General features: G+C 46.8%; 1 protein-coding gene across 3 annotated transcripts in view; it reads left to right on the top strand.

The window, feature by feature from the left end:
- GLT1D1 (glycosyltransferase 1 domain containing 1) overlaps positions 1-18116 on the top strand; it is a 60650-nt gene extending 42534 nt beyond the window's left edge. For all 3 annotated transcript variants that reach the window (XM_080985222.1, XM_080985224.1, XM_080985223.1), the window contains 4 exons: positions 1833-1876; positions 2648-2768; positions 10361-10459; positions 16755-18116. In XM_080985222.1, the coding sequence (XP_080841348.1) occupies positions 1833-1876; positions 2648-2768; positions 10361-10459; positions 16755-16901 (411 nt within the window). In that variant the 3' untranslated portion in view covers positions 16902-18116. The remainder of the gene's footprint in view (positions 1-1832; positions 1877-2647; positions 2769-10360; positions 10460-16754) is intronic.
- Positions 18117-26287: the final 8171 nt, after the last annotated feature.

Genomic DNA, 26287 nt, shown 5'->3' with positions numbered 1-26287 from the left:
CATGGTGATTTGACTCTGCCAAGGCATTTTGTGACTATTAAACACCAATGTTGTTCAAGAGAGCATCTGCAACAGAAGAAAACAGGCTTTGAAACCCTATCTAAATGAAATTTAAACACATTGAAACCTTGGTGGAACAAGAATGTCTTGGGCTGCCTTCCTGGGGGGCCATAGGATGAAGAAGTAGACGAAGAGTTTGGATTTGATATCCCACTTTATCACTACCCGAAGGAGTCTCAAAGTGGCTAACATTCTCCTTTCCCTTCCTCCCCCACAACAAACACTCTGTGAGGTGAGTGGAGCTGAGAGACTTAAGAGAAGTGTGACTTCTCTGAAGCAGCTGCATGTGGAGGAGTGGGGAAGCGAACCCGGTTCACCAGATTACGAGTCCACCGCCCTTAACCACTACACCACACTGGCTCAGCCAGATGAATCAGTTCCTGTGCTCCCCAAGGCCCATGGGATCTCCCCAGGGAAGGAGAGAGAGAGAGCCACCATCTTGGAGGCAAATCTCACCTCCCTTTGCTTCTTCAGTGAGACACTGGATAGGTTCACAGCCAGTGTTCACCCAGTGTAGAACAGGGTAGAAAGGAAATTACATGCCAGTGTTGGAGGTGCTGGGAAATACGAGCTCCCCCATTTCCTCCCACACCACCCTGGAGCAATAAATGTCTGTTAGAGATGGGTACAAACGAAGTAGGAAGGGATGCGGGTGGCGCTGTGGGTTAAACCACAGAGCCTAGGACTTGCTGATCAGAAGGTTGGCGGTTTGAATCCCCACGACGGGGTGAGCTCCCGTTGCTCAGTCCCTGCTCCTGCCAACCTAGCAGTTCGAAAGCACGTCAAAGTGCAAGTAGATCAATAGGTACTGCTCCGGTCCCACCGGGTAAACGGCGTTTCCGTGCGCTGCTCTGGTTCGCCAGAAGCGGCTTAGTCATGCTGGCCACATGACCTGGAAGCTGTATGCCAGCTCCTTCAGCCAATAAAGCAAGATGAGCACCACAATCCCAGAGTCGGCCACGACTGGACTTAATGGTCAGGGGTCCCTTTACCTTTACCTTTACAAACGAAGTAAGAGGAAGCAGAAGAAATGCTTGTCAAATCTGAAAGTTCTTCACCTGTAGCTTTGGGATGGGCAAGGCTCTCGCATCCGATTTTAGGCTAAACCCCTAGAGCTGGCATAGTTTTGGGGTTTTTTTAAGGCCAGAAGAAAAAAGAAAGGGGGGGAGTGCCCTCCTCCCTGCCCCCTGCCAGCATGGGCCCAGCAGAACATTAAAAAAGGCAGATCCAGTCACCTTTGTTTCTCCTTGTCCACTGACTGTCAGGAGGTCCTACACACAAGTAGGAATCCAGCAGAGACACATGCCCTGCTGGCATGTTCTCTCCCTCCTGGTCATTCGTTTGGGAGCTTCAAAAGCTTTCTCCTGCTCAAACTTCTCAGCGACTGATACCAAGAGGCATCATCACACTTCAGGATCAGCAGAGTAGAGGCAAAAAATGGGGTAGAGGAGTGAAGTAACTTTTACTTTTACACTTACGCATTCCACCAGACAAGTGAGAAGCAGTATCAGAGTTCAAGCACACCTTCAATCCAGGCAAAAACATTCAAGGAAGGTTCAAAGCAGAGCCAGTGATCTAGGTGTGTGGTGTGGGGGTGGGGAAAGTCCCAGGGGCTGGATGAAGGGGCCCGGAGGGCCACATTTTGCCTGAGTCCTGAGGTTCCCCACCCCTGGTATCCAGCAAAACTGCAACCTCAGCCCATTAATATTTTCCCAATGTGGAGGATGATTTGCTATTCATAAGTTTCCTGTGTTTTATTTCCCCTGTCGTAGGTTGATCCACTGTTTGCAGAGGAAGTCAAAGAGAAAATTAAAAGGTAGGCTCCTAATTTGGAGATTTTTTTAAAAAATAAATAGAAAAATATATAGCTATATTTATTTCCCCCGAATTCTCATTGCAAACAAATCTCTTTCCATGTTGCTCAGATTTACTTGAGAAGCTCGATTCCTACTGAGACCTCCTATGTTCACTTCAGTTTGAGGTGGCGATTTTACTGAAGCATACATTTTCTGGCTCAGAATTATGAGTGTTAAGGGCTCGTAACATTCACCTTGAATACAAGACAAGCATTATGACCCCATAATTCTTCTCTGGCTTGGATTTTCACCCAAGCTGGAAAAGGCAAACCAGGTTGCCAGCTGATAGATAACTCTAAAAAGAGCCCTGAAAAAGAGGCTTCTGAGCAAAATTAGCCATTTATAATCCAAAATTGAAATCCAAAATGTTTACGTTTCAGTTTATGGGTGGGGGAGCTGCAGGGGAGGTTGGGAACATTTCAGGAGAAGGGAGATTAATCCTGTCTTGCTGCTACATTGGAAGGTGTGTGTATTAAGTATTTGTTTATTTTGATATAGCACCACCAAAGTATGTGGCACATTTTATGTGGATGTTCCTGAATTTATGGGGAGGGGCCACAGATTAGCGCTAGAGCATCTGCTTTGTGCACAGAAATTCCCAGGTTTCATCCCCAGCTCAGCCTGAGTTTCATCCCCAGCTCAGCCCAGTTCTGCCATTCAATATCTCCAGACGACTTTGAAGTCCAGTGTCTGGAGGCCAACTAACAGACCCAACCATCTTTGCTTGGTAGGGCGGATGGCGTGCATTTGCTCCAGGAGATCTCTCAAGAAGACCTGCACGCTCTTGTGAAAAAATGCTTTGCCATTGTCAACAGTTCCATTTCGGAGGGGATGTCGGCCACGATCTTAGAGGTAATTGCATCTGAACATTGACCTTCATGTTGAACGTTCCCTTGCTCGGCTGGTTTGAAATCTCCATCAGCTGTCTGCCTTCCAAAGCCCGCAAAACACAAGGGCTTCCTCTAAAACATTATGCAGGAACAGTTAGCAACTCGCAGTTTCAGCCGGCCTGTGAAATTAACAAATGCTCAGCGGGTGAGGAATGGGAAGCTGTGGCCTTCGTCTTGTTGTTTGTCAGTCTCAATCAAAATCGTCAGGACCGATGGGAGCTGTTGCCCAGCAATATCTAGAGCAGGCATAGGCAAACTCGGCCCTCCAGATGTTTTGGGACTACAACTCCCATCATCCCTAGCTAACAGGACCAGTGGTCAGGGGTGGTGGGAGTTGTAGTCCCAAAACATCTGGAGGGCCGAGTTTGCCTATGCCTGATGTAGAGAGACAACATCCTTCCTTATAGTCCATCTCAGGTGCCAAGATCAGCAGAGGGGGCCCTCTTGGTACTTCCAGCACCCTCAGAAGTCCAGGGGGTGGCTACAACCTAGGACAGAGCCTTCTCTGTGGCATCCCCAAAATTGTGACATTCCCTCTGTGTATAGATGCACCTGGCATCTTCATGATGTAGCTTTTGTTGGATGCTGAAGACACACCACTTTACCCTGGCATTTGACATCAGAGAGGGAGAGAGAAATGAACCTACCCCGTTTTCTTGACAAAGATTTCTTTTAACTGATTTATTTGTAACTCACCCCAGTAAAAAGTAATGGACCCCTGACCATTAGGTCCAGTCGTGACCGACTCTGGGGTTGCTGCACTCATCTCGCTTTATTGGCCGAGGGAGCCGGCATACAGCTTCCAGGTCATGTGGCCAGCATGACTAAGCCACTTCTGGCGAACCAGAGCAGCACACGGAAACACTGTTTACCTTCCCGCCGGAGCAGTACCTATTTATCTACTTGCACTTTTGACATGCTTTCGAACTACTAGGTTGGCAGGAGCAGGGACCGAGCAATGGGAGCTCACCCCGTTGTGGGGATTCGAACCGCCGACCTTCTGATCGGCAAGTCCTAGGCTCTGTGGTTTAACCCACAGCGGCACCCGCGCCCCATACTCACCCCAGTAACCTCATTCAAATTTGGGGCTAGCAAAATCAACAGGCCTCCCCTGTCCCAAAATTGTAGAGTTGGAAGGGATCCCAAGGGCCACCTAGTCCAATCTTCTGCACTGCAATCATCACAGCTAAAGCATCCATGACAGTTGGCCATCCAATCTCTGTTCAGCCTTCCAAGGGAGTCCATTCCACTATTAAACAGCTCTTGCCGTCAGGGAAGACACAGTGGTGGGTGCAGGGCCAGCAAGCAATTCTATTTGTGTGTCATAATGCCTGAACAATGCTTGTTATGTGTAATATTTCTACATCTATATTTACATAATAGTGGCCATGCTTTGCGTAATTTATTTTGGCTTGACTTTTCATCTCTGCTGCCCTGTTTTAGTAAGCAGAGCCCCGCCTTGCTTTCTTGATAATCCTATCACTATTTTTTTTTTTTTTTATCATCTTACTGCAGTGACGGACAGAAGCAAGGTATTCTTGCGTAATAAGAATTCATAGCAGCTCTCTTGGGAGACTGAGCGTCCCAGCTTTTTGAGAAAAGAGGAGTTTCTAGGCCTCACAATGATATCAAGTCACAATCACAAAGTAGGGTTGGTCCTAAAAAATGCCAAAGGCCACTGTAAAAAGATGTGTCTTCAGCAGCAGCTGGAAATGGTACAAATCTGCATAGTGAAAGGCCAGGAACAGGTCTGTGGGGAAGGTCTACAACTTAGTGGCAGGAGCAAACCAGCAGTAAATCACACTGAGCAAGTGGGAGTTAACTCTTTATTATCAGAAACAGGATCTGCATAGGAATGTCAGGCCTAACGAGCACAGCAACTCTTCTTTGGTAGGTCTTGCCCATATGAGGCAGTTGCAGAGGCTGAAGATCCGCCCCTTCCCACAGCTGTCTAATTCTCCTCCTTTCCTGGGTTTTCCCCAAGCAATCTGATACTACCTGCCAGCCTTTGCTCTTCCCACTTCATGCCTCTCCTGGTCCTATGAGACCACGGGGAGGTGAAGTTGTTGCAGCAGGAGGGGGAGACACCCTGGTTCCTCTCAGCCTCTTGGCCAGCTTTCTGCCCTGCTTCTCCTTCTGGACTTCTCTATGCCACAGACTCTTCCTGCTCACTAAACCCTGTTACCTCTTCAGCTTCTGACACCTCCTCCTCCCCCCAGTCTTCTCTCTCTTCTCCCTCTGCCCATTCATTGTTGTCCCACCACCAAACCCCTGGCTATGGGCCTTCTCCCCTTGGCAGTTCCCCAGCTGGTTCCTCCCACCACTTCTCTGTGTCCAACCATTCCATGTCCCTTAGAGGCTGCTACAGAGAACGTTCTCTCCCCCCCCCCCAAAAAAGAGACTTTGGAGCTTGGTAGAACAACCATAGGGTCTTCTTCCATCAGCCTTAGCACCCAAGAGGGTCTATAGGAAAGGAGGTGTTTTTTCCGGGTATTTGGGGCCTAAGTCATTTGAGGCCATAGCTGTCAACCATCCCTTATTTGGCGGGAAAGTCCCTTATCCCAGTGCCATGTCCTGCTGCTGTCCCTTATTGATGATGCCCCTTAAATTTCCCAGGTTTCAAAGGAAGCAGCTCCTCTCCCTCCCTCCCTGCCGGCCAGGGAGGAGGGAGGCTCCAACTGTGTTGCTTGGCTGCATTGCTCACCCAATAAGGAGTCTAAGAACAACTGGGGAGTGGAGCTTGCATGCCTTGTGCCGATCAAATCGGCCGCGTTGCCTGGGGACTCGCCTTTGCTCAGCGCTTCCCAGCGGAGAGGTGATGGTAGTTTTCCTTGCTGCATCCCCTTTGCCGGGTTGCTGCGCTGTGGGAACCACCGCTTGAGGCTTCGTTTTGTTGCTGGTTGACTAAAATCCCTTATTTTGGCTGCTGATCCCTTATTTTCGAGGCTGCTGGTCCCTTATTTTCAAATCTGTAAGTTGACAGCTATGTTTGGGGCTTTAAACACTAATGAAAGCACCTTGACTTACGCTTGAAAAGAAAAAAGTTTTTAAATTCAGGGGAAAAGAAAAAAGTGGGGTAGGGGGGAAAGAAGCACAAATCTCCAGTTTCTTTCAACACTTTCCTCTAATCAGCCTTCTAAAGGCCAAAGGGTCTCGAGGGTTCCCTACCTGAGAAGCTTGGAAATAAAATCTGGATCATCGCCGACAGGCCAAATCCCCTTGTGCTAAACTACCTTCCTCAGAAAAGAAGTGCAAAGCATTCATGCACGGAGTGGGAAGGGATGATGGAGAAAATCTGTACACAGAGTCTGAAACAGAACTTCCCCCATTCCATAAGGAAAATAATTACAGTACGTTCCTGTTGGATCATGCCATAGTTGCAATTTCTGGCCACGCTTCTGATTTCTAATCAAGCTGTGTTGGTCCAAAAGTGGTCCAGGTGCAAGAACACCATTTTCTTGCCTACTCACTAAAAGATTCATCAACACCCCTAACGCCTTTCAATAGAACTTATCCATTGCTGGGTTGTCTCTCCAATCCGTTGCTGGGTTGAATGGGGCCGCAAAACAAGAAGGAGGGAGAGAATTTCTGCCTAGCCTTATTAAAAACAAACAGATAAATAAATCACCACCAGCTTCACATTCACCTGCTAGGAAAGGCTCGAAAATATAGGCACTTCAAAGTAGTAGTATCACACAATATTTCAGAATTTATTGGGGGCAGGGAGGAGGTGACTAATGTGTTCTATTTTGGCTAGATTTATTCATTCATTTCTAAGATTGTTATAAGGGACAATTTGGATCTGTCCCACTTCCTTTTCTTTAGGGATCACCCTCCCTGAGGTAGGAAATTCATAAGTGGTGAGGCCACCCATTTCTCAGGCCTTCTCATTACCATTTTGTGTTTTTTTTGGTAAAGGATTATTTTGTCCATCTTTCCCATGGGCGATACTCTTGGCCCTGACAGCGAAGTAGCACCATCTGCCTAGAAAGGCAAGAGAAGATAGCTCTTGAACAACAGTGCTATTTTAATTAGGAGAAAAAACAGCAACCCTACCTGAGATGGTCAACAGGAGGAATGACCATCTGTCAAAACCTTGTTTTCATTAACCAAGGCAGAAAAAACTGCTCCAGAAAATGAAAGTGAAGCCTCAGACAGTGCTTGGACTCCACTGATTAAAAAAATAAATTCAGGACCATCTTGTTCAGCCAACACTACTTCCCTGGGTGGATTTGAGCTACGAGGACGTCCAACCTTCTATCAAGAGGGTTTGGTGGGCTCATAAGAAGAGCTCTGCTGTGGGTTAGATCAAAAGCCCATCTAGGACACTTCTTACAGTGGCCCCCTCTCTTCTAAAAAAACCACAAATTGTGGGTCAAGTGCAAGTGGATCAGAAAAGCATGTTCATGGAAGCATAAATGTCAGCCAGGCAAAGAGACAGGTTTGTTTATGGTTGAGTCAGATCAGGAAGAACCTTCTTTGATAAATGGGGTGCAGCCAAGCTAAGACCTGAGAGTGAGCTATCTGCCTCCAGATTGTGTTTAAAGTGACTCACCACACAAGATGCTGGTCCACAGATTCAAGGGGTTCCTGGTTCAAATTCTGATGCAAATGCACACTCAGTGCAGAAAGAGATTCCCCAAAGACTCCATCCCGCTTCTGTTATGTACCCTCACTTTCCTTATTTTCAGTGCTATTTTTCTAGAAAAAGAGGTGGCAGTACTCACCATTAACCCCTCCCTCTTTGCGTGGCAAGTTCCCGCCTCTCCCCTGTGAAATAAAGACACCTGAGACAATCATTTAAGGTTAAGGGGCTAAAATGGCCACAACTTGATTGGTTACGGGTAATGAGTGGTAAGGGACGCGGGTTGCGCTGTGGGTAAAACCTCAGTGCCTAGGGCTTGCCGATCGAAAGGTCGGCGGTTCGAATCCCCGCGGCGGGGTGAGCTCCCATTGCTCGGTCCCTGCTCCTGCCAACCTAGCAGTTCGAAAGCACTCCCGGGTGCAAGTAGATAAATAGGGACCGCTTACTAGCGGGAAGGTAAACGGCATTTCCGTGTGCGGCTCTGGCTCGCTGGCCACGTGACCCGGAAGTGTCTCCGGACAGCGCTGGCCCCCGGCCTCTTGAGTGAGATGGGCGCACAACCCTAGAGTCTGTCAAGACTGGCCCGTACGGGCAGGGGTACCTTTACCTTTAATGAGTGGTATTGGTTTAGGCATTGGTCCTACTTGACTAACCCGCTTCAGCCTGTTCGCTTGAAGTCCAGGAAGGGTTAACCACCAGTAGGGGGAGTCCTGCTGATGCACATCAACTAGGGACTCCCCCGGGGTCACCGCTCGGGGGTGTGCCTTGGGCCCTCACCTCCATAGGTTTCGGACAGGGCGACGCCCCCCAGAATCCTTTACTGGACTACCCTTCAACATGCGGGGGAGGTGATGGCTCTTCCTCCCCCCCTTCATCTACATAACAATACCCCTACCAGTGCCTAACCGCCAATGCCGAGGAAGTTGTGACGATTTGCTACGAGGTAGGAGAAAAACCAAGTGGCTGGTGCCAATTTGCCAAGTGGAAAATATTCCTACCAGGCCCCTTAACGGCGACCAACCGAAGTCCATAGCAAGGTCGAACGGAAAACCTAAAGGGAGGGAGGGTGGGAAACCCGATGAGCTGAGGCGGCAAAAGAGGGCAGTTCCCGGCCGTGCCAGTGTATATACTCTAAGCCACGCCCCCCAGGCCAGCTGATTGGCTGGCCTGGGTATGACTCGGCCAGGGATTCCTTCAATCGTGTGGGGGCTGAGAGCCAGCCCCCGCACAGGTGGAGGGGGCGTGAAGCCCGCAACTCCACCTCCTCTCAAGTTTGGAAGTGGCTTTCTCTTAGAATGGCAATGGCACCTGCCTGAGAGGTGCCAGAACTCACCTGAGAAGTGCTGAAACTGAGATCTGGCAATTTCCTCTTGAAAAAAAAACCCTGCTTGTTTTATGCATGTCCTTCGTCGCTCCCAAGTGTCTGGGCTGAAATTACCACTCACCCCATTCCCAGTTTTATGCTCCCCATTGGAAGACTGGAAATTTGTTGGTGTGCTGGCCCTCCCCATCCAGTGAAGAACTCAGACTCACAAATCTGGTTCTGCAAGAGGCTTTGATTTTCAGATCAGATCAATGCATTAGGCGACTGTCAGGTTACAGAAATCAAGAGCAAGTGCAAGAGAAGTTAAATGCATGGCGCTAAGCGTGAGCTAAAGCACTAATCCAACAAGCGCCACATGCCCTCACCTTCCTTGTGAAGATTGGGGCAGGCACAGCTATTTGTGCAGCAAGCGACTGGAGTCTCACCACTGTGCAATCCAACAGAGACACCAATTCCAGTAGGTTGGCTAAATGAGGTTTGTCCACTCCATCAGACATATCTTAGGTCTCTAGAAAAGACACCTATCCCCCAACCCACTGGGAACCTAAAATAAGTTTTTGCCTGGTTGCTCAGAAAGGGATCTGACCCGCAGTCTGAAAATAATCCCTAGTCCTGCCTTAACGCCTCCCTTTGCTGAAAAGAATTCAGGCTGAGATGATGGCAGTTAGAACCATCACTGGAGCAAACTTCATAGAATCACCCTTCTCCCTTCCTAATAGTCAAAGAAATCATGGAATTCTAGAGCCTGCAATGCCATTTGTGGCTTTTCTGGCTGCCTCAGCAGAGGCAGTGAAAAAATGCTTGAGCAAAGTTCCCCTGCTTACTGGCAAACACGTTCCATTGAAGTCAGTGGGGCTCACTTCTGCGTAGATAAGTTTAGCACCACACTGTTAGCCAATTAATCAATGAAACAGAGCCGTCCTTCCCACTAATGTGTTTGTGCGCCAGTGTGCAGGCAAGCTCAAGTAATCCACTTTTTCTGTTTTCTACCCCTCCACCCCAAGAAAACCCCCAAACTTGTCATGCTGTCCTTCCGGGCCGATTACACCACGGGGAAATCACGTCCCCCACGATAATGACAGTAATTAAAAACACATTCTCTCCTAAGTGCCAGTGAATCGGTATGGATTGAACAACCTGGAGAGTGGATTTCTTTCTGTTGTCTGACACCGCAGTAATTTGTACAAGATGAGCCATTAAGCGCTCAAAGGCACCACATGTTTTTCAGGATTTCTGAGGCTGGCGGCGGTAATTAAAATTTCAGGTCGGGCGGGGGGGTGTTCCGCTTGACAAGTGCGCAAGCGGGCTCCGTGCGCTTCCCCAGAGATATCGAGGATTTACCTCATGCCATTCTATGCTCCGGTGGCTGCTGGAAATTTCTGTCCCTCATGAAGATTAACCTCTGGCAGATCTGCCGGTGCTCTCGAGCCCAAATAAACCCAGATGATGTATTCATAAGCACACAAGAAGACCCCTGCTGGATCAGACCAGTGGCCCATCAGTTCCATAATCCTGCTGTCACAGCAGCCAACCAGATTCCCCAGCAAGAAGCCTGTGTTCAGAACCCTGCTCCACAAACTTCTGCAAATTTCCAGCTCTGCCTTACTAACCCTAAGCCTTTTTCTCCTCTGTGTTTCTCCACTAGGCAATGGATTTAAATGTTCCGGTGATGGCAAGGAATATCCCAGGGAATGCTGCAATAATCGCGCACAAGACAACTGGGCTGCTATACTCAAACCCCCAGGTAAAAAAAGAAGTAATGACCCAATGCACACTTGCATTGAGAGCCAGTGTTGTGTAACAACTAGAGCAGGGGTCAGCAACCTTTTTCAACCGTGGGCCGGTCCACTGTCCCTCAGACCATGTGGTGGGCCAGACTATATTGGGGGGGGGGGTGAATGAATTCCTATGCCCCACAAATAACCCAGAGATGCATTCTACTTATGTAAAAACACACTGATTCCTGGACCATCCGCAGGCCGGATTGAGAAAGCGATTAGGCCACATCTGGCCCACGGGCCTTAGGTTGCCTACGCCTGATCTAGAGTGTTGGACTAGGACCTGGGAGATGAGGGTTAAAATCCCCACTCAGCCATGAAGCTCCCTGGGTGACCTTGGGCCCGTCACTCACTCTCAACCTGACCTACCTCACAGGGTTGTTGTGAGGATAAAATGGGGAGGAGAACTACATGTGCCACCTTGAACTCCTTTCAGGAAAGGTGGGATACAAATGCAATCAATAATAATAATAATCAATAATAATAAATGCTGGAATTTAAACCTACATAGGTTGGGGTTATGGTATTCAGTAGTGAAGGATATGATCACCATTGATATCAAAAGACACGTAGTTCATGTTGGGTTCCCTCCTATTTGTATTGTGTTTCCTTTGCACTGAAGTGAATGGCGTGGAATAATGTAATAATTACATAATAATTACCCATCTTCATTGTGACTAGCACTGTTCTGCTGTAATTCGGTTTCCAACAAAAACCGTTATTCACCTCATTTTCTGTACTATTATCTAATTTATTTCATAAAGTTCTGCCACAACAGACAGCAAACCAAATAACATATTTTCGTCAGAAACCAAACTGTAGCAGAACGGAAGCGCTGCTGTATGTGACAGACATGGCTCAGAATGGAAATTGACGCCTTCAAGAAGGACACTGACAAACTGGAACGTGTCCAGAGGAGGGCAACCAAAATGGCTAAGGGAGCTGAGCATGTTTAGCCTGGAGAAGAGGAGGTTAAGGGGTGATATGATAGCCATGTTCAAATATATAAAAGGATGTCACATAGAGGAGGGAGAAAGGTTGTTTTCTGCTGCTCCAGAGAAGCGGACACGGAGCAATGGATCCAAACTACAAGAAAGAAGATTCCACCTAAACATTAGGAAGAACCTCCTGACAGTAAGAGCTGTTCGACAGTGGAATTTGCTGCCAAGGAGTGTGGTGGAGTCTCCTTCTTTGGAGGTCTTTAAGCAGAGGCTTGACAACCATATGTCAGGAGTGCTCTGATGGTGTTTCCTGCTTGGCAGGGGGTTGGACTCGATGGCCCTTGTGGTCTATTCCAACTCTATGGTTCTAATGCCTTCTTACCTCCCTACTTTTAGGGGAAGAGAGTTCCACATCCTCAAATCAGTTTCCCACAATACCGCTGAGCAGGTTCTACATCAGACGCTCCAGGGTATTTGGGGAAACCTCAGGTGGCTGGCAGCTTTGAAAACCTGGCCGCTGCCAGCAAATAAGCCTGTAGCCAGGGAAACAGATTTGTGAGGAGGTCAAAGCAGTACCAATTCCAGCAAGGGCAAGGTAGGTTTATTGCCAGTGGGGTCCTGCCAGGCACCTGGGTACTAGCAGCTACTTAAGAATGGTGATGGAAGAGATGGAAGTCTCCAGGGGAGACCTTGGACAATACCTTTTCATTGAAAGGGGCCTGAAGGATGGATCACATTCTAAAGAATGGGGAAGGGCTGTGGTTCCAAGGTAGAACACCTTATTTGCCTGCAGAAGGCCCCAGGTTCATCCCCCGCCATCTCCAGGTAGGACTTTGCAAGATCCCCTGTCTGAAATCCTAGAGCGCCCCTATTGGTCAGCGCAGACAGTACTGGGCTGGATAGACCGATGATGATGATGATATATTAAATTTGTTAGTCACTTTATCTTGTCGAAGGCAACCCACAGCAACCAACCAATCAACAAACGAGCAACCACACAGAGAAACATTAAAACCAAAGGGAAACTGAAATGCATGAAAAACAACTAAAAGGCCACAGAGATTTAAATGCCAAAGGCCTGGTTAGAGAGCGAACAATTTGTTTGCCTGTCACTGAAAGATATATAAGAATGGCGCAGGTGAACCTCCCTGGGGAGTTATTGTTGTTTAATCATGTCCGTATCTTTGTGACCCCATGGACCAGAGCAGACCAGGCACTCCTGTCTTCCACGCAGTTTGGTCAAACTCATGTTAGTAGCTCGAGAACACTGTCCAACCATCTTGTCCTCTGTCGTCCCCTTCTCCTTGTGCCCTCCATCTTTCCCAGCATCAGGGTCTTTTCCAGGGAGTCTTCTCTTCTCATGAGGTGGCCAAAGTATTGGAGCCTCAGCTTCAGGATCTGTCCTTCCAGTGAGCACTCAGGGCTGATTTCCTTAAGAATGGAGAGGTTTGATCTTCTTGCAGTCCATGGGACTCTCCAGAGTCTCGTCCAGCACCATAATTCAAAAGCATCAATTCTTCGGCCATCAGCCATTCTTTATGGTCCAGCTCTCACTTCCATACATCACTACTGGGAAAACCATAGCATTCCACAAATGGGGAGCCACCACAGAACAGGCCTGTTCTTGTGTTTCCACCCTCTAGATCTCTTGTGGAGGAGGCACATGAGGAAGACACTCTGTGCCACCGAGGCTACTCAAGCATGGATTCAGAAGTACCCCCAAGCTATGTACCTGCTCCTTCAGAGGTAGTTCAACCACATCAAGAGCGGGCAACATCCCATCCATCTAGGGAACCACTCACTGACAGTGCCTCAGTCTCATGTGGATTGAGTTTCTGTTGGCTCTCATCCAGTCTACTACCACTGCAAGACAACGGTCCAAGAGGTCCAGTATATAAGGCAGCTTCCTATGTTCTGATATTCCACAGCTCCCATCTGGTTAGCGTTTAGTATTCTAAAGGCAACTGGCACCCAGGTAGCAGCAAAACCCAACTATCACTTTGATTTTAAGTCCCCAGCATGTCTCCTTCGCACGCAACCTATGCTTTTGAAGCTTCACCCTATATCCCAATTAACTTGTGGTCTTAATTAGGCTTGGAAAGGAGGGGTGTGTGAGAGTATTAATCCTGTTGATTCTATAAATTAAATTTTGGCCTCCAAAAATCAGATAAGTGCAATAATAACGTGCTCCGCAAAGAAAAGAAAAATCCCAACGCCAACAGATTAAATAAAACTGCAGAGTGTAAAATGCATTTTTGTTCAGAGTGCCTATGATTAATGCATACTATTAAGTCAAGTCTGAGGAAGGTAGATTCTCTGTTTTCATTAGACTTTGGCAGTCGCGCTTCCCTTACCCCTGACCCTCCTTCCACCCCCTCTTCCGATAAAACGATTGTGCCTAACATTTTTCTCCCTGGAGAGTTCATTGTTCCCCGCGGTCTTCACAAATGAATCTCTTTGTTAACAAATGCAATTGGTTTTTCCGGGAAAAAGGTACTTGTATCAACGTGGAACTCACCTCCGCACCCCTGGTGTGCATTGGAGAGACAGAACGGCTTGATCTCAGGCAGAGGTTGCTTATTGCCCATAGATCTTGAGTCTGCAAGTTCGGCTAGTCCTTCGTGGCCTCCATACTCGAATGTTCCTGAACATTAAACAACTTTGGATACTGGTCTCACACCTCCTTCATATATGCATGCCCCAAATGTGGGGAGAGACTGGATCCAGCTGGTGGGCCAGATCCTGATCTCCCCCACCCTCCCCTAGGTTTATTGTGGGGGTGACACTGGTGGAGAGATGCCATTGTGCAATTGATAGCCACAACAGAATCCTCCCTGACCACCAGCCCTGCCTTTTTATTTGAGGAAGAAGGATTCCGCGCTGAAAGAGTTTTAGACCATCCCTTGACCTTCGCTGGAAAGGAGAACCTGCCAAAGTTTGAAAAGCAAGTTCTGTTTCAGGGGTGGCAAACCTCAGGTCCTTGGGCCATATGTGGCCCTCCATGCTCTCTGTCTGGCCCTCAGGATTCTCCCCAGGCCACGCCCCTCACCGGCCTGCCGCCACCTTCTTGACTGTTTTTTGCCTCCCTGGAATGTGTTGTTTTATTCATTTGCATGTATGTGTGTGTCATTTTTTTCTGCACAAAAGCATACGGAAGCAAAGATTATGTGTTCTGAAAACTGTTATTCTTGCAGAACACATCCTATTATGATTTCATTCTTTGTAAGGATCCAATACATTTTAATCATCAGTGCTATTCTTTCTGCATTTGCTACCTTTTATCTCACCTGCGAAGAGATGTTAAAGCTATTGTATGTGATAATTCTGCTCCGTATATGTCATAAAAGGAGACCCTAATCTTTCAGATTGGCCCTGCATTTGCCTCCTTCCCTCAATCTAACCTATTCAGTTAATTTTGCAATCGCTGGGTCGTATTGTGCTTCCATTCTCTTTTTACTGTTGGCATCTTAGAAGAAAATGTGATAATGCCTCTTCCTAGCTTGGATGGAGGACAGAGAAGCGTGTTTATAGACACATTGGACCAACCTTCCCCAACCTGGTGCCCGTTTTAGGCACAACTCACACAATCCCATCCAGCACAATCAGGCTGTTGGAAGCAGTCGCCCAAAACATCTCGAGGGAGCCAGGTTGGGCTCAGGCTTCCACATGGCTGGAATTGAGCCAGCTTCAAAGTGGTAAGAGTTGAATTCATTAAACCCCCATTTTTCTCTGTTCCGTGGCAGGCAGCCCCTGGAAAGCCCTTCCCCTTAACCTGCCCTCTTCCATAGACCAGAGGCAGAAAACCTGCTTTTCATGCAGGAGGTCCCAGGTTAGGTCCATGGCATCTTCAGGTAGGTCTGGAAATGCCACGGCCTCCAATCCTGGAGGACCACTTGCCAGTCCATGTAGACAATACTGCGCTTGATGATCTGACAATCTGTAAGGCCGCTGTTCCTGTTCCCTTGCGACGTGGCAAGTTTATAGAGTGTAATCTCATAGAATCATAGAATCATAGAGTTGGAAGAGACCACAAGGGCCATCGAGTCCAACCCCCTGCCAAGCAGGAAACACCATCAGAGCACTCCTGACATATGGTTGTCAAGCCTCTGCTTAAAGACCTCCAAAGAAGGAGACTCCACCACACTCCTTGGCAGCAAATTCCACTGTCGAACAGCTCTTACTGTCAGGAAGTTCTTCCTAATGTTTAGGTGGAATCTTCTTTCTTGTAGTTTGGATCCATTGCTCCGTGTCCGCTTCTCTGGAGCAGCAGAAAACAACCTTTCTCCCTCCTCTATGTGACATCCTTTTATATATTTGAACATGGCTATCATATCACCCCTTCACCTCCTCTTCTCCAGGCTAAACATGCCCAGCTCCCTTAGCCGTTCCTCATAAGGCATCGTTTCCAGGCCTTTGACTATTTTGGTTGCCCTCCTCTGGACACGTTCCAGTTTGTCAGTGTCCTTCTTGAACTGTGGTGCCCAGAACTGGACACAGTACTCCAGGTGAGGTCTGACCAGAGCAGAATACAGTGGCACTATTACTTCCCTTGATCTAGATGCTATACTCCTATTGATGCAGCCCAGAATTGCATTGGCTTTTTTAGCTGCCGTGTCACACTGTTGGCTCATGTCCAGTTTGTGGTCAACCAAGACTCCTAGATCCTTTTCACATGTACTGCTCTCAAGCCAGGTGTCCCCCATCTTGTATTTGTGCCTCTCATTTTTTTTGCCCAAGTGCAATACTTTACATTTCTCCCTGTTAAAATTCATCTTGTTTGTTTTGGCCCAGTTCTCTAATCTGTCAAGGACGTTTTGAAGTGTGATCCTGTCCTCTGGGGTGTTAGCCACCCCTCCCAGTTTGGTGTCATCTGCAAATTTGATCAGGATGCCCTTGAGTCCATCATCCAAGTCGTTGATAAAGATGTTGAATAAGACCGGGCCCAAGACAGAACCGTGTGGCACCCCACTAGTCACTCTTCTCCAGGATGAAGAGGAACCATTGATGAGCACCCTTTGGGTTCGGTCAGTCAGCCAGTTACAAATCCACTGAGTGGTAGCATAGTCAAGACCGCATTTTACCAGCTTCTTTACAAGAATATCATGGGGCACCTTGTCAAATGCCTTGCTGAAATCAAGGTAGGCTACATCCACTGCGTTCCCTTCATCTACCAGGCTTGTAATTCTGTCAAAAAACGAGATCAGGTTAGTCTGACATGACTTATTTTTCAGAAATCCATGCTGACTATTGGTGATCTCCTTTGGGTCCTTTTGGATATTGGCAGTGGGATAATAACAACAGCTATTTCTCACCTTTTCAGGAGTTTGTCCAGCTGTCTAAAAGCCTGATCGGCGACCCATTTCTTCACAAAGAGATTGTGATGAAGGCAAAGGAGTACGTCACAAAGCACCACTCATGGGAACACGAAAGGAAAGCATATCAGAACCTTGTTCTGATGCTTCAGTGACCCACTTTGCGTCAAGATACAGGAACCCAGCATGGATGGATCAAACCAGCCAAGCCAATCAGATTTTTGTGATTAATGACACTTACTGATTCCCCCCCCCCCCTCTGTATCACCTGCTCTCTGTGGTACCAGTTGAAATGTATCATACAGTGGACACTAGAATGATTGCAGGGGGTTTTTTCCATGAGAGGACAATATTCACAGATACGGATAATCAGTGATGTATCAATATGATATGTTTTCTTGGAATTATATGCATGTACACCTATGCGTAACACATTCAGATACAAACACATGCACACTAGGAATGCCGTTGGATCATGGAAATCATTCTCAGTCTGACTTATGGGCCTAGTTCCAGAGAAAGCAAGTTAGGCAGTAGTCCCATTGGAATGAGGAGGTTGAGTTAATTACAATTGTTTCATTCATGTCCTGTTAATTTCCATGGGACTTCAGTGGCCATGGTTCGTTTACTGACCACACCCTTAATCTGTTAATCCATCGATTGGAAAGAGCATGTGTGTAAAAACACTTGTTTTTAAGGGGGGGGGGGGCAGAACTTTCCTCCCAGTGCTAATAACAACAGGGAAGGAGTCAAACTCCAGTTCTGCAGTCTCAATAATTATGACTCTTCCCCATACCACATCCACGGTTTCTGTTTTATTTTTTACGTGCCCTTAAGCTGGGCCATAACAAACACTTTGAAAGGGTGTCTCTCTTGGGTGTAACTGAACAGATGCCATACAGCAAAGACATATGGCTGCTTTGACTTTGCTCCTGCCAAGACCTTCCACTAACAATGTTGGCTGGGGCAAGGGTGTCACTCTGACATGTCCACCAGGAGGGGGGGGTCGTATTTAAATTGATTGGTGTCCACATCTTGAGTTGGAGTTTATTTCTTCAAGTTGATGTTTACACCAACTTCACATTTCCTGGAAGCTGGTTGCTACCTCAGAATAAATAATAATTGCAGTACTGCATTTTTGTGGAACCTCATAAATCTCCTTCGTGTTTGGCCGCGAGAAGCTCAGGCTCCATAGAAGGGAAGTGGCGAGTAATTTGTATTCAGTACTTTGTGCAAATTCCGGATGCTTTATTTTATTATTTTTGTCCTCTGAATCGCACAGTCGTTGGCACCATTGAGCACATTGTAATAGGTCTCTGCATTTGCAAAAGGGAATTAAAGGAGGGGTCTTGTGCCTGCAGATCTCGAAAGCAATTGTGATTCATTTCTCAGCGGTAGAAGTAATGCCTTTGTTTCTCCCTCCACTTCGCCATCACCCCCAACCCCCCAAAAATCTGGCTATGAGATCTATCTATCTATCTATCATCTATCTATATCTATCTATCTATCTATCTATCTATCTATCTATCTATCTAATCTATCATCTATCTATCTATCTATCTATCTATCTATCATCTATCTATCTATCATCTATCTATCTATCTATCTATCTATCTATCTATCTATATCTATCTATCATCTATCTATCTATATCTATCTATCTATCATCTATCTATATCTATCTATCTATCTATCTATCTATCTATCTATCATCTATCTATCTCTATCATCTATCTATCTATCTATCTATCTATCTATCTAATCTATCTATCATCTATCTATATCTATCTATCTATATCTATCTATCTATCTATCTATCATCTATCATCTATTGTTTTATGAAGCTTTAAGTACATCCTGTTAGGGAATGAGAGAGAGAGAGAGAGAGAGAGAGAGAGAGAGAGTCAAGCACAACGAGTTATTCCTTGTGATGGTTGGCGAGGGGGGACGTGACTGCACAGTGATTTCTGTAAAACTTGCATTTCCATGGGCATCGAGGGACTTCATCGTATCATGTAGGGTGGATTTGATTTAAATCAAGTCGATTCAAATCACGATTTAAATCACTAGGCAGTAAGACTTGATTTAAAACTTTTTTCTTTTCTTTTTTACAGAAAGACTCATTCTTGCTGGTATGTTAATGTTTACAACCAGATGAAGGTTTCATTTTTGGAATAATAAATTTTCAGAGTAGTTTTTACAGTTACATCAAAAATTACTGATTTGGTTATGCTATTAGAAATACATAGACAGATAATTATGAAATTATTTTGAGGTTTAATAAGTTAACTGTTTATATTTGGACCACTTTTCTGCTGTACTTTATTGGAAGGAGAAAAATAACCTTTAGTAACAATTTAAGCTATTTATTTAACTAAAACAATAACATTATAGCATATGTATCCATGTTTGTTAACTGATGTGGTTAAACGATATTTTTTTTAAAAAAACAACTTAGACTGAGTTTTAGCATACATGAAAAACTTAAAACAAATCCTTATTTCCCGCTGAATAGCCTTTGGACTATTTGTTGTTGTTGTTTAGTCATTTAGTCGTGTCCGACTCTTCGTGACCCCATGGACCAGAGCACGCCAGGCACTTCTGTTTTCCACTGTCTCCCGCAGTTTGGTCAGACTCATGTTTGTAGCTTCGAGAACACTGTCCAACCATCTCATCCTCTGTCGTCCCCTTCTTCTTGTGCCCTCCATCTTTCCCAACATCAGGGTCTTTTCCAGGGAGTCTTCTCTTCTCATGAGGTGGCCAAAGTATTGGAGCCTCAGCTTCACGATCTGTCCTTCCAGTGAGCACTCAGGGCTGATTTCCTTCAGAATGGATAGGCATGGTCTTCTTGCAGTCCATGGGACTCTCAAGAGTCTCCTCCAGCACCATAATTCAAAAACATCAATTCTTCGGCAATTCCCCTTCATGGATCACTGCCTTGCCGTGGCGAAGGGGCTTGAATAACTCAGAGAAGCTATGAGCTATGCCGTGCAGGGCCACCCAAGATGGACAGGTCATAGTGGAGAGTTTTGACCAAACGTGATCCACCTGGAGCAGGAACTGGCAAGCCACTCCAGTATCCCTGCCAAGAAAACTCCATGGACAAAGACAAAAGGCATATATTGATGCTTTGGACTATAATGTAGGTTAAATTGAAAATTATCTTTAGAAAGATTTTTCCTCCAAAAGAATTTTATTTTAAAAATCTGATTTAAATTTAAAGACTTGGTAGGAGCAAAAACGAGTGCTGTGGATCAAGGAACAGTTTTCCGACCAAGGGAATACGGCCATTGTCATGGACTGGTTGGACCCCGAGGAATGGTGGGAGGAACCAGCTGGTGTTGGTGGGGCAGGGCCCCATTTTCCCAAATGCACCAGCCTCCACTGTTTGACTGAAAAGATTGGTAGGATTCTGGCCCAATCAGAGCACAGTCTCTATTGTCTTTTATTTATGATTTTCAGTTATATGCATTTCAATAGTTTTACAATCATTCTAACATTTCAAAATTCGACTTCCTCCTCTTTCTGTTGTTCCTTATTATTTTTTTACATTTCCTGCATATTCTAAATTTATTCTTTTATTCATCTACTTTAAATATTTGCTTTTATGAAACTGTAGGTTATTACAATAGTCCAGCCAATGTCCTTATCTGTTTGCAGTTTGTTTGTAAATATTCAATAAACTATTTCAATTCTTTTATAAATTGTTTATTACCTTGATTTCTTATTTTTCTGGTAGGTTTCACCATTTCTGCATATTCCATACGTTTTTGTATCCATTCTTCTTTCGTCAGGGCTTCTTCTTTCCATTTTTGGGCAAATAACATTCTTGCCGCTGTAGTCGCATACATGAATAAATTTCTATACAGTTTGGGTAGTTCTGTCCCTATAATTCCCAAAAGGAAAGTTTTTTACAAATGTTATTTTAAACATCTTTTTCAATTCAATATATATCATTTCCCAGTAAGCTCTAACCTTACTATAAGACCACCACATATAATAAAAAAACCTTTCTTTTTGCATTTCCAACACTTACTTGATTTATACATTTTTTCCCAATTTACTTGGTGTTAAATACCATCTATATAACATTTTCATATAATTTTCTCTTAAACCATAGCATGGTGTAAATTTTATATCCATATTCCACGGTCATTACAATGCTTCCATATCTGTAATATAACCAATATCTAATGCCCAATGTGTCACTGAAGATTTTACTTGCTCATCCTTTGTCTCCCATTCCAATGATATCTAATGCATTTTAGATAGCACTTTGACGTTACATTCCAACAGATCTCTCTCCAATTGTGATATTCGTTCTATTTTAGATGCTTGTTGAAGACATGATTCTTTCAGTAAGACTTTCCACAACCAATGCACGATGGTGCCTGCAACCGGTTGCTGGTTCCTTGCCCTGATTGCTGGCCTGCGTCCATTGGCTCCATGTCACACCAGGTTCTTGGACCAGGGCACCTTCTGAATTTCCCAGAATGCCACAAATCACTCTGGGGCATCGTGGGAAATGAAAATCTCATAAGCCAGGCCAAGGAAGGCTTTTGTTCTCCCAATTCATATCTCTATTGAAATTGATTTTATATTTGTGTGTGTGTGTGTGTGTGTGTGTGTAATTGTTGCTTTTCATTGTTTTACATGTAATTGTGCAGATTTTGTTTTGTTTTGAAATTATTTTTAGAGCTAAAGTTGTTTTAACTGCTTTGATCTATGTAGTTGTTCTGTATCTGTTTTCATTGCACCATAAATTGCTCCAAGACGCTTCATAGGAAGTGATTCATAAGTGAAATAAATAATAATAACAATAATTTCCCAGGAAAGCTAAGCAGAAGCCAGACTTAATTACGAGGCTAGCAGAGTGCGTAGAGATTGCCTCTCACAAGTGGGAACAGACAGCGAGCCCTACCCATAATTCCCTGCTACACTCAGGGCCTCTTGAATGAACAATACCAATGTTGGAAAGGTTCCCTGGGGACAGGGAGTTTGAAAGCCACTGATTTACGGAGTTGATTATCGTCTTCTGTTTCTAACTACTGACAATTGCAGAAGCTTAATAACAAGAAAAAAGAGCCTGTCTCCTTAAGACTGGGCAGTAACTACCTTTTTTTTCCTTGTGGCAGCTCATTGTTAATTTGGGATCGCTGAGCCATCCATTAAGACTTTAAATCACTCCAGTCAATTTTGGATTGGAAGTGGCATCCCTGAGGAGTGGTGCTTAATCCACCAAGCCATCCAGACAGTCGTGCGCACATACACAAAAGTCAGTATGTAACAAGTCAGGCTCTGGCAGGTATCTGGCAACCTGGATCAATTGACAAGCACTCTGGGTTCGAAGGTGATGTAAAAGGAGGATGCTAATTGCGAGGAGTTTAAATTGCAGCTTAATTTATGGCAGGGAGGAGGTGAGATTCAAGGAGGATTGCGGGCATTTCTTTGTGGTGGGATAGGGGCTCAGAGCCAGCACTTGGCATCCTCTAGCATTGCCATAGGGTCTATGCCTGCCCTGCAAACCCCCATGAGCTTTGTTTTTGCAGGGGAGGGCAGGAAGGCCTTGGCCCAGCTCTGAAGGTTTCCATTTCCCACAATGCCCCAAAGTGACCTTCCACCAGAGGCATTCTGGGAAATCAAAATGGTGGCTAGGTTCGGCAATAGAGCTTTTCCCATCAGTGCAGAACTCTGGGAGTAGGCGCTCCTGATCACTGGTGGAGGAAGGGGGGGTAGGGGGGCGCACTGCCCCCAGCAGCTCGATCCCGGTGGGGCTGCCCCCCTGTCCACGCATCTGCCCCCATGCCCATTGCAGCTGCCCCCCTGCCCACGCTAGGCACCACACCCCTGCAGGCAGCGCATCACACCCCCAGGACATGCTCCATGCCCCCATGGGCGGTGCGCCACGCCTTGGGACGCATGCCTCGCCCCCGGGACACATGCCATGCCCCCTGGGACGCACACCAGCCACCCCCCCCGCCAGCCACACCCCCGTCTGCTCTCCACCACTGCTCCTGATGTCAGCAGCGGGGAACCTGTGTGGTCATCCAGCTGTTATTGGCCAGCAGCTTCTATCACCCCTCACCCCAAGACATGTTGGCCAGAACTGATCGAAGTTCAAATCCAGCAATGTCTGGAAGACATTGTGTTGGCAGGGGAGAGAAATTTGGCTTGGTTTGCATTTGAGTGTGAACCTAGATAATTCACACTTCCTGAAACAATCTTGTTCCAATGAGCGCTTCCAAGGCTTTGCAGTAGCTGCATCTAAGAGAGGAATGACCAAAAGGGCAAAAAGAGGAGCTGGCCTAGAAAGTTGCTTTGTGAGTGAGCTGGAGGCTGGAGGGGAGATGTTGGGAGACCCAGCAGGGACAGATGCATGCCTGTCTCTGTGCTTGAGCCAAAGCTGTGACAGATTGGGGCGTTAATGCTGTGAGCCCCTCCATCCTGTTCTCAAGTTGAATATAAAGTTAAAGGGACCCCTGACCATTAGGTCCAGTCGTAACCGACTCTGAGGTTGTGGCGCTCATCTCACTTTATTGGCCAAAGGAGCCAGCGTACAGCTTCCGGGTCATGTGGCCAGCAGGACTAAGCCGCTTCTGGTGAACCAGTGCACCGCACGGAAATGCCGTTTACCTTCCCGCCAGAGTGGTACCTATTTATCTACTTGCACTTTGATGTGCTTTCGAACTACTAGGTTGACAGGAGTTGGGACCGAGCAATGGGAGCTCACCCCATCGCAGGGATTCAAACCGCCAACCTTCTGATCAGCAAGTTCTAGGCTCTGTGGTTTAACCCACAGTGCCACCCACATCCCAAAATATATTTCTAAATAAATTCATATGTCTTAAAAGGCACTGTAGTCTCCGCTGACCTTCCTTCCAAGGAAACTGAGCCCTGGGTAAGTACACAACCCCACTGGCAAGGAATGTGGCTCTCAGTCTGAAAAAGCTTCCCCACCCTCGGTGTCACTGGATTTTAGTCTAAATGATTAGGATTATATATTCTTTCTAAGGGGCAGGTGGGGCTTGTCCACCTGGGAAGCTAGCCCATCGAAGAGAAGGAAAACTCAGGTCCTAAAACTCTGCTTCCTTGCAAGATATCTTTGGTAGAAGAAAAGGCTAAGGCAGGGGTAGGCAACCTAAGGCCCGGGGGCTGGATGCGGCCCAATCACCTCAATCCAGCCCGTGGACGGTCCGGGAAAGCCACTTCCGCCCTGCAGAGGGGGTGGGGTTGCGGGCTTCACGGCCCCACCACACGTGCGGCGGCTGAAGTCCAGCCCCGCGCAATTGGGGGGGGGGGATTCCCGGCTGTGTCACACCCTGGCTGGCCAACCAGCTGGCTCTGGGGGCGTGGCCTGCCCTATTTAAGGCAGGACACAGCTGGGGATCTCCTTTTTTTCCCGCCTGACAACTGTTCCTGCTTTACCCACCCTCCCGCCCTATAAGGTTTCCGTTCCTTGATCTTGCTATGGACCTTGGTTGGTCACCATTGAGGGGCCTGGTATGAATTTTTCCACTTGGCAAACTGGCACCAGCCACTTGGTTTTCGCCTACCTCGTAGCAAATCGTCACAGCTTTCTGGGTATTGGAGGTTAGGCATTGGTATTGCTCTGTAGATGGAAGAGGGGAGGTAGTGCCATCACCTGCCCCGCATATTGAAGGGCAGTCCGGTAAAGGATTCTGGGGGGCATGGCCCTGTCCGAAGCCTAGGGAGGAGAGGGCCTAAGGCATACCCCCTATCGGTGACCCCTGGGGAGTTCCTAGTTGATGTGCATCAGCAGGACTCACCCAATGGTGGTTAACCCTTCCCAGACTTCAGGCAGATGGGCTAAAGCTGGATATACCGTATTTTTCGCTCTATAGGACGCACTTTTTTCCCCTCCAAAAATGAAGGGGAAATGTGTGTGCGTCCTATGGAGCGAATGCAGGCTTCAGGAAGCTATCCACAAGCCTTGGGAGCTCAGCGGGAGTGCCCGCTGGGCTCCCAAGGCTTGCGGATAGCAGCCTGCATCCCGACCACAAGCTGGGGGGACAGCGGGGAGGCAGAGCGCCACCTTCCCACTGTTCCCCGACCTGGTCTTTGGGGCTGGGGGTGGGGGAAAGCAGCGCTCCCCCCCCCGCCAGTCCCAAAGAGCAGGTCGAAAGGAACCCAAAGCCTCCAGAGCCCAGCGGGAACTCCCGCTGGGCTCCAGAGGCTTTGGGTGAATGCACCTTGAACGCACAGAACGCACCTTGACTTAGAGGGAGAGAACAAGAAGAAAAATTTTTTTTCCTGTTCTCCCCCTCCTATGGTCCGGTGCGTCCTATGGTCTGGTGTGTCCAATAGAGCGAAAAATACGGTAGTTGGTTAGGACCAATGCCTAAGCCAATACCGCTCATCACCTGTAACCAATAAAGTGGTGGCCTTATAAAGTTAACCTTAATAATTGTGTCATGTGTTTTTATTTCCACTGGGGGGGGCGGGAACTCGCCAAACAGTGTGTTTTTACATGAGTAGAATGTGTGCTTTTATTTAAAACGCATCTCTGGGTTATTTGTGGGGCATAGGAATTCGTTCATATTTTTTTTCAAAATATAGTCCGGCCCCCCACATGGTATGAGGGACAGTGGACCGGCCCCCTGCTGAAAAAGTTTGCTGACCCCTGAGCTAAGGAGTAAACCCTACACGAATCCAGAATGGAGTCCCTAAGATAGTTGGTTGGTGCCTTGTAGCAACTCCTGCAAGTTACTCCAAGTTGGTGCCAAACATATTGTTCTGCTTTCCTTTGGACCACATCAGTGAGGCTGAGTGGGAGAGTATAGTTTTCTGGGCAGCCCAGGACCTCCATCCACACTGCCCAGGCTTGCACCCTAAGCAGGTCACTTCAGTGCTGCTAACGCAGCAGTTTGACTTCACCCCTGGAGGCACACTCCATTGTCTTTTGAGACTGACGGATGCCAACCATGTACAGTGGTGCCTCGCAAGACGAAATTAATCCGTTCCGCGAGTCTCTTCGTCTTGTGGTTTTTTCGTCTTGCGAAGCACGGCTATTAGCGGCTTAGCGGCTATTAGCGGCTTAGCGGCTTAGCGGCTATTAACAGCTTAGCGGCTTTAAGAAAAAGGAAACAAACTCACAAGAACTCGCAAGATGTTTCGTCTTGCGAAGCAAGCCCATAGGGAAATTCGTCTTGCAGAACGACTCAAAAATCTCTAAACCCTTTCGTCTAGCAAGTTTTTCATCTTGCGAGGCATTCGTCTTGCGGAGCACCACTGTACTCTTTCTGACACCAAACCTTTTCCTTTTATATGGTTTCTCTCTCTCTCTCTCTCTCTCTCTCTCTCTCTAGCATCGACTCTTGCCCATTTTCATTTGTGTGTGGGTACATCAGCACACATATTCTTCAACACAAGTCCAGCAATAATTCTAACCTCGCTTGATAGAGGTCACCTCTTTCATTAGTCTGATTCCATCACATTTCATCAGCAGCCACAACCAAAGGGTGTGGGGGGAGAAGTGGCTGGCCTCGTATGACTTCAAAAGCTAATAATGAAAAGTTTTTGT

This window comes from Podarcis pityusensis (genome assembly GCF_964106645.2).
Source record: "Podarcis pityusensis genome assembly, chromosome: 16".
NCBI classification, from domain to species: Eukaryota; Metazoa; Chordata; class Lepidosauria; order Squamata; family Lacertidae; genus Podarcis; species Podarcis pityusensis.
Note: the sequence above shows the minus strand (reverse complement) of the source record. Positions and strands in the feature narration are given on the sequence as shown.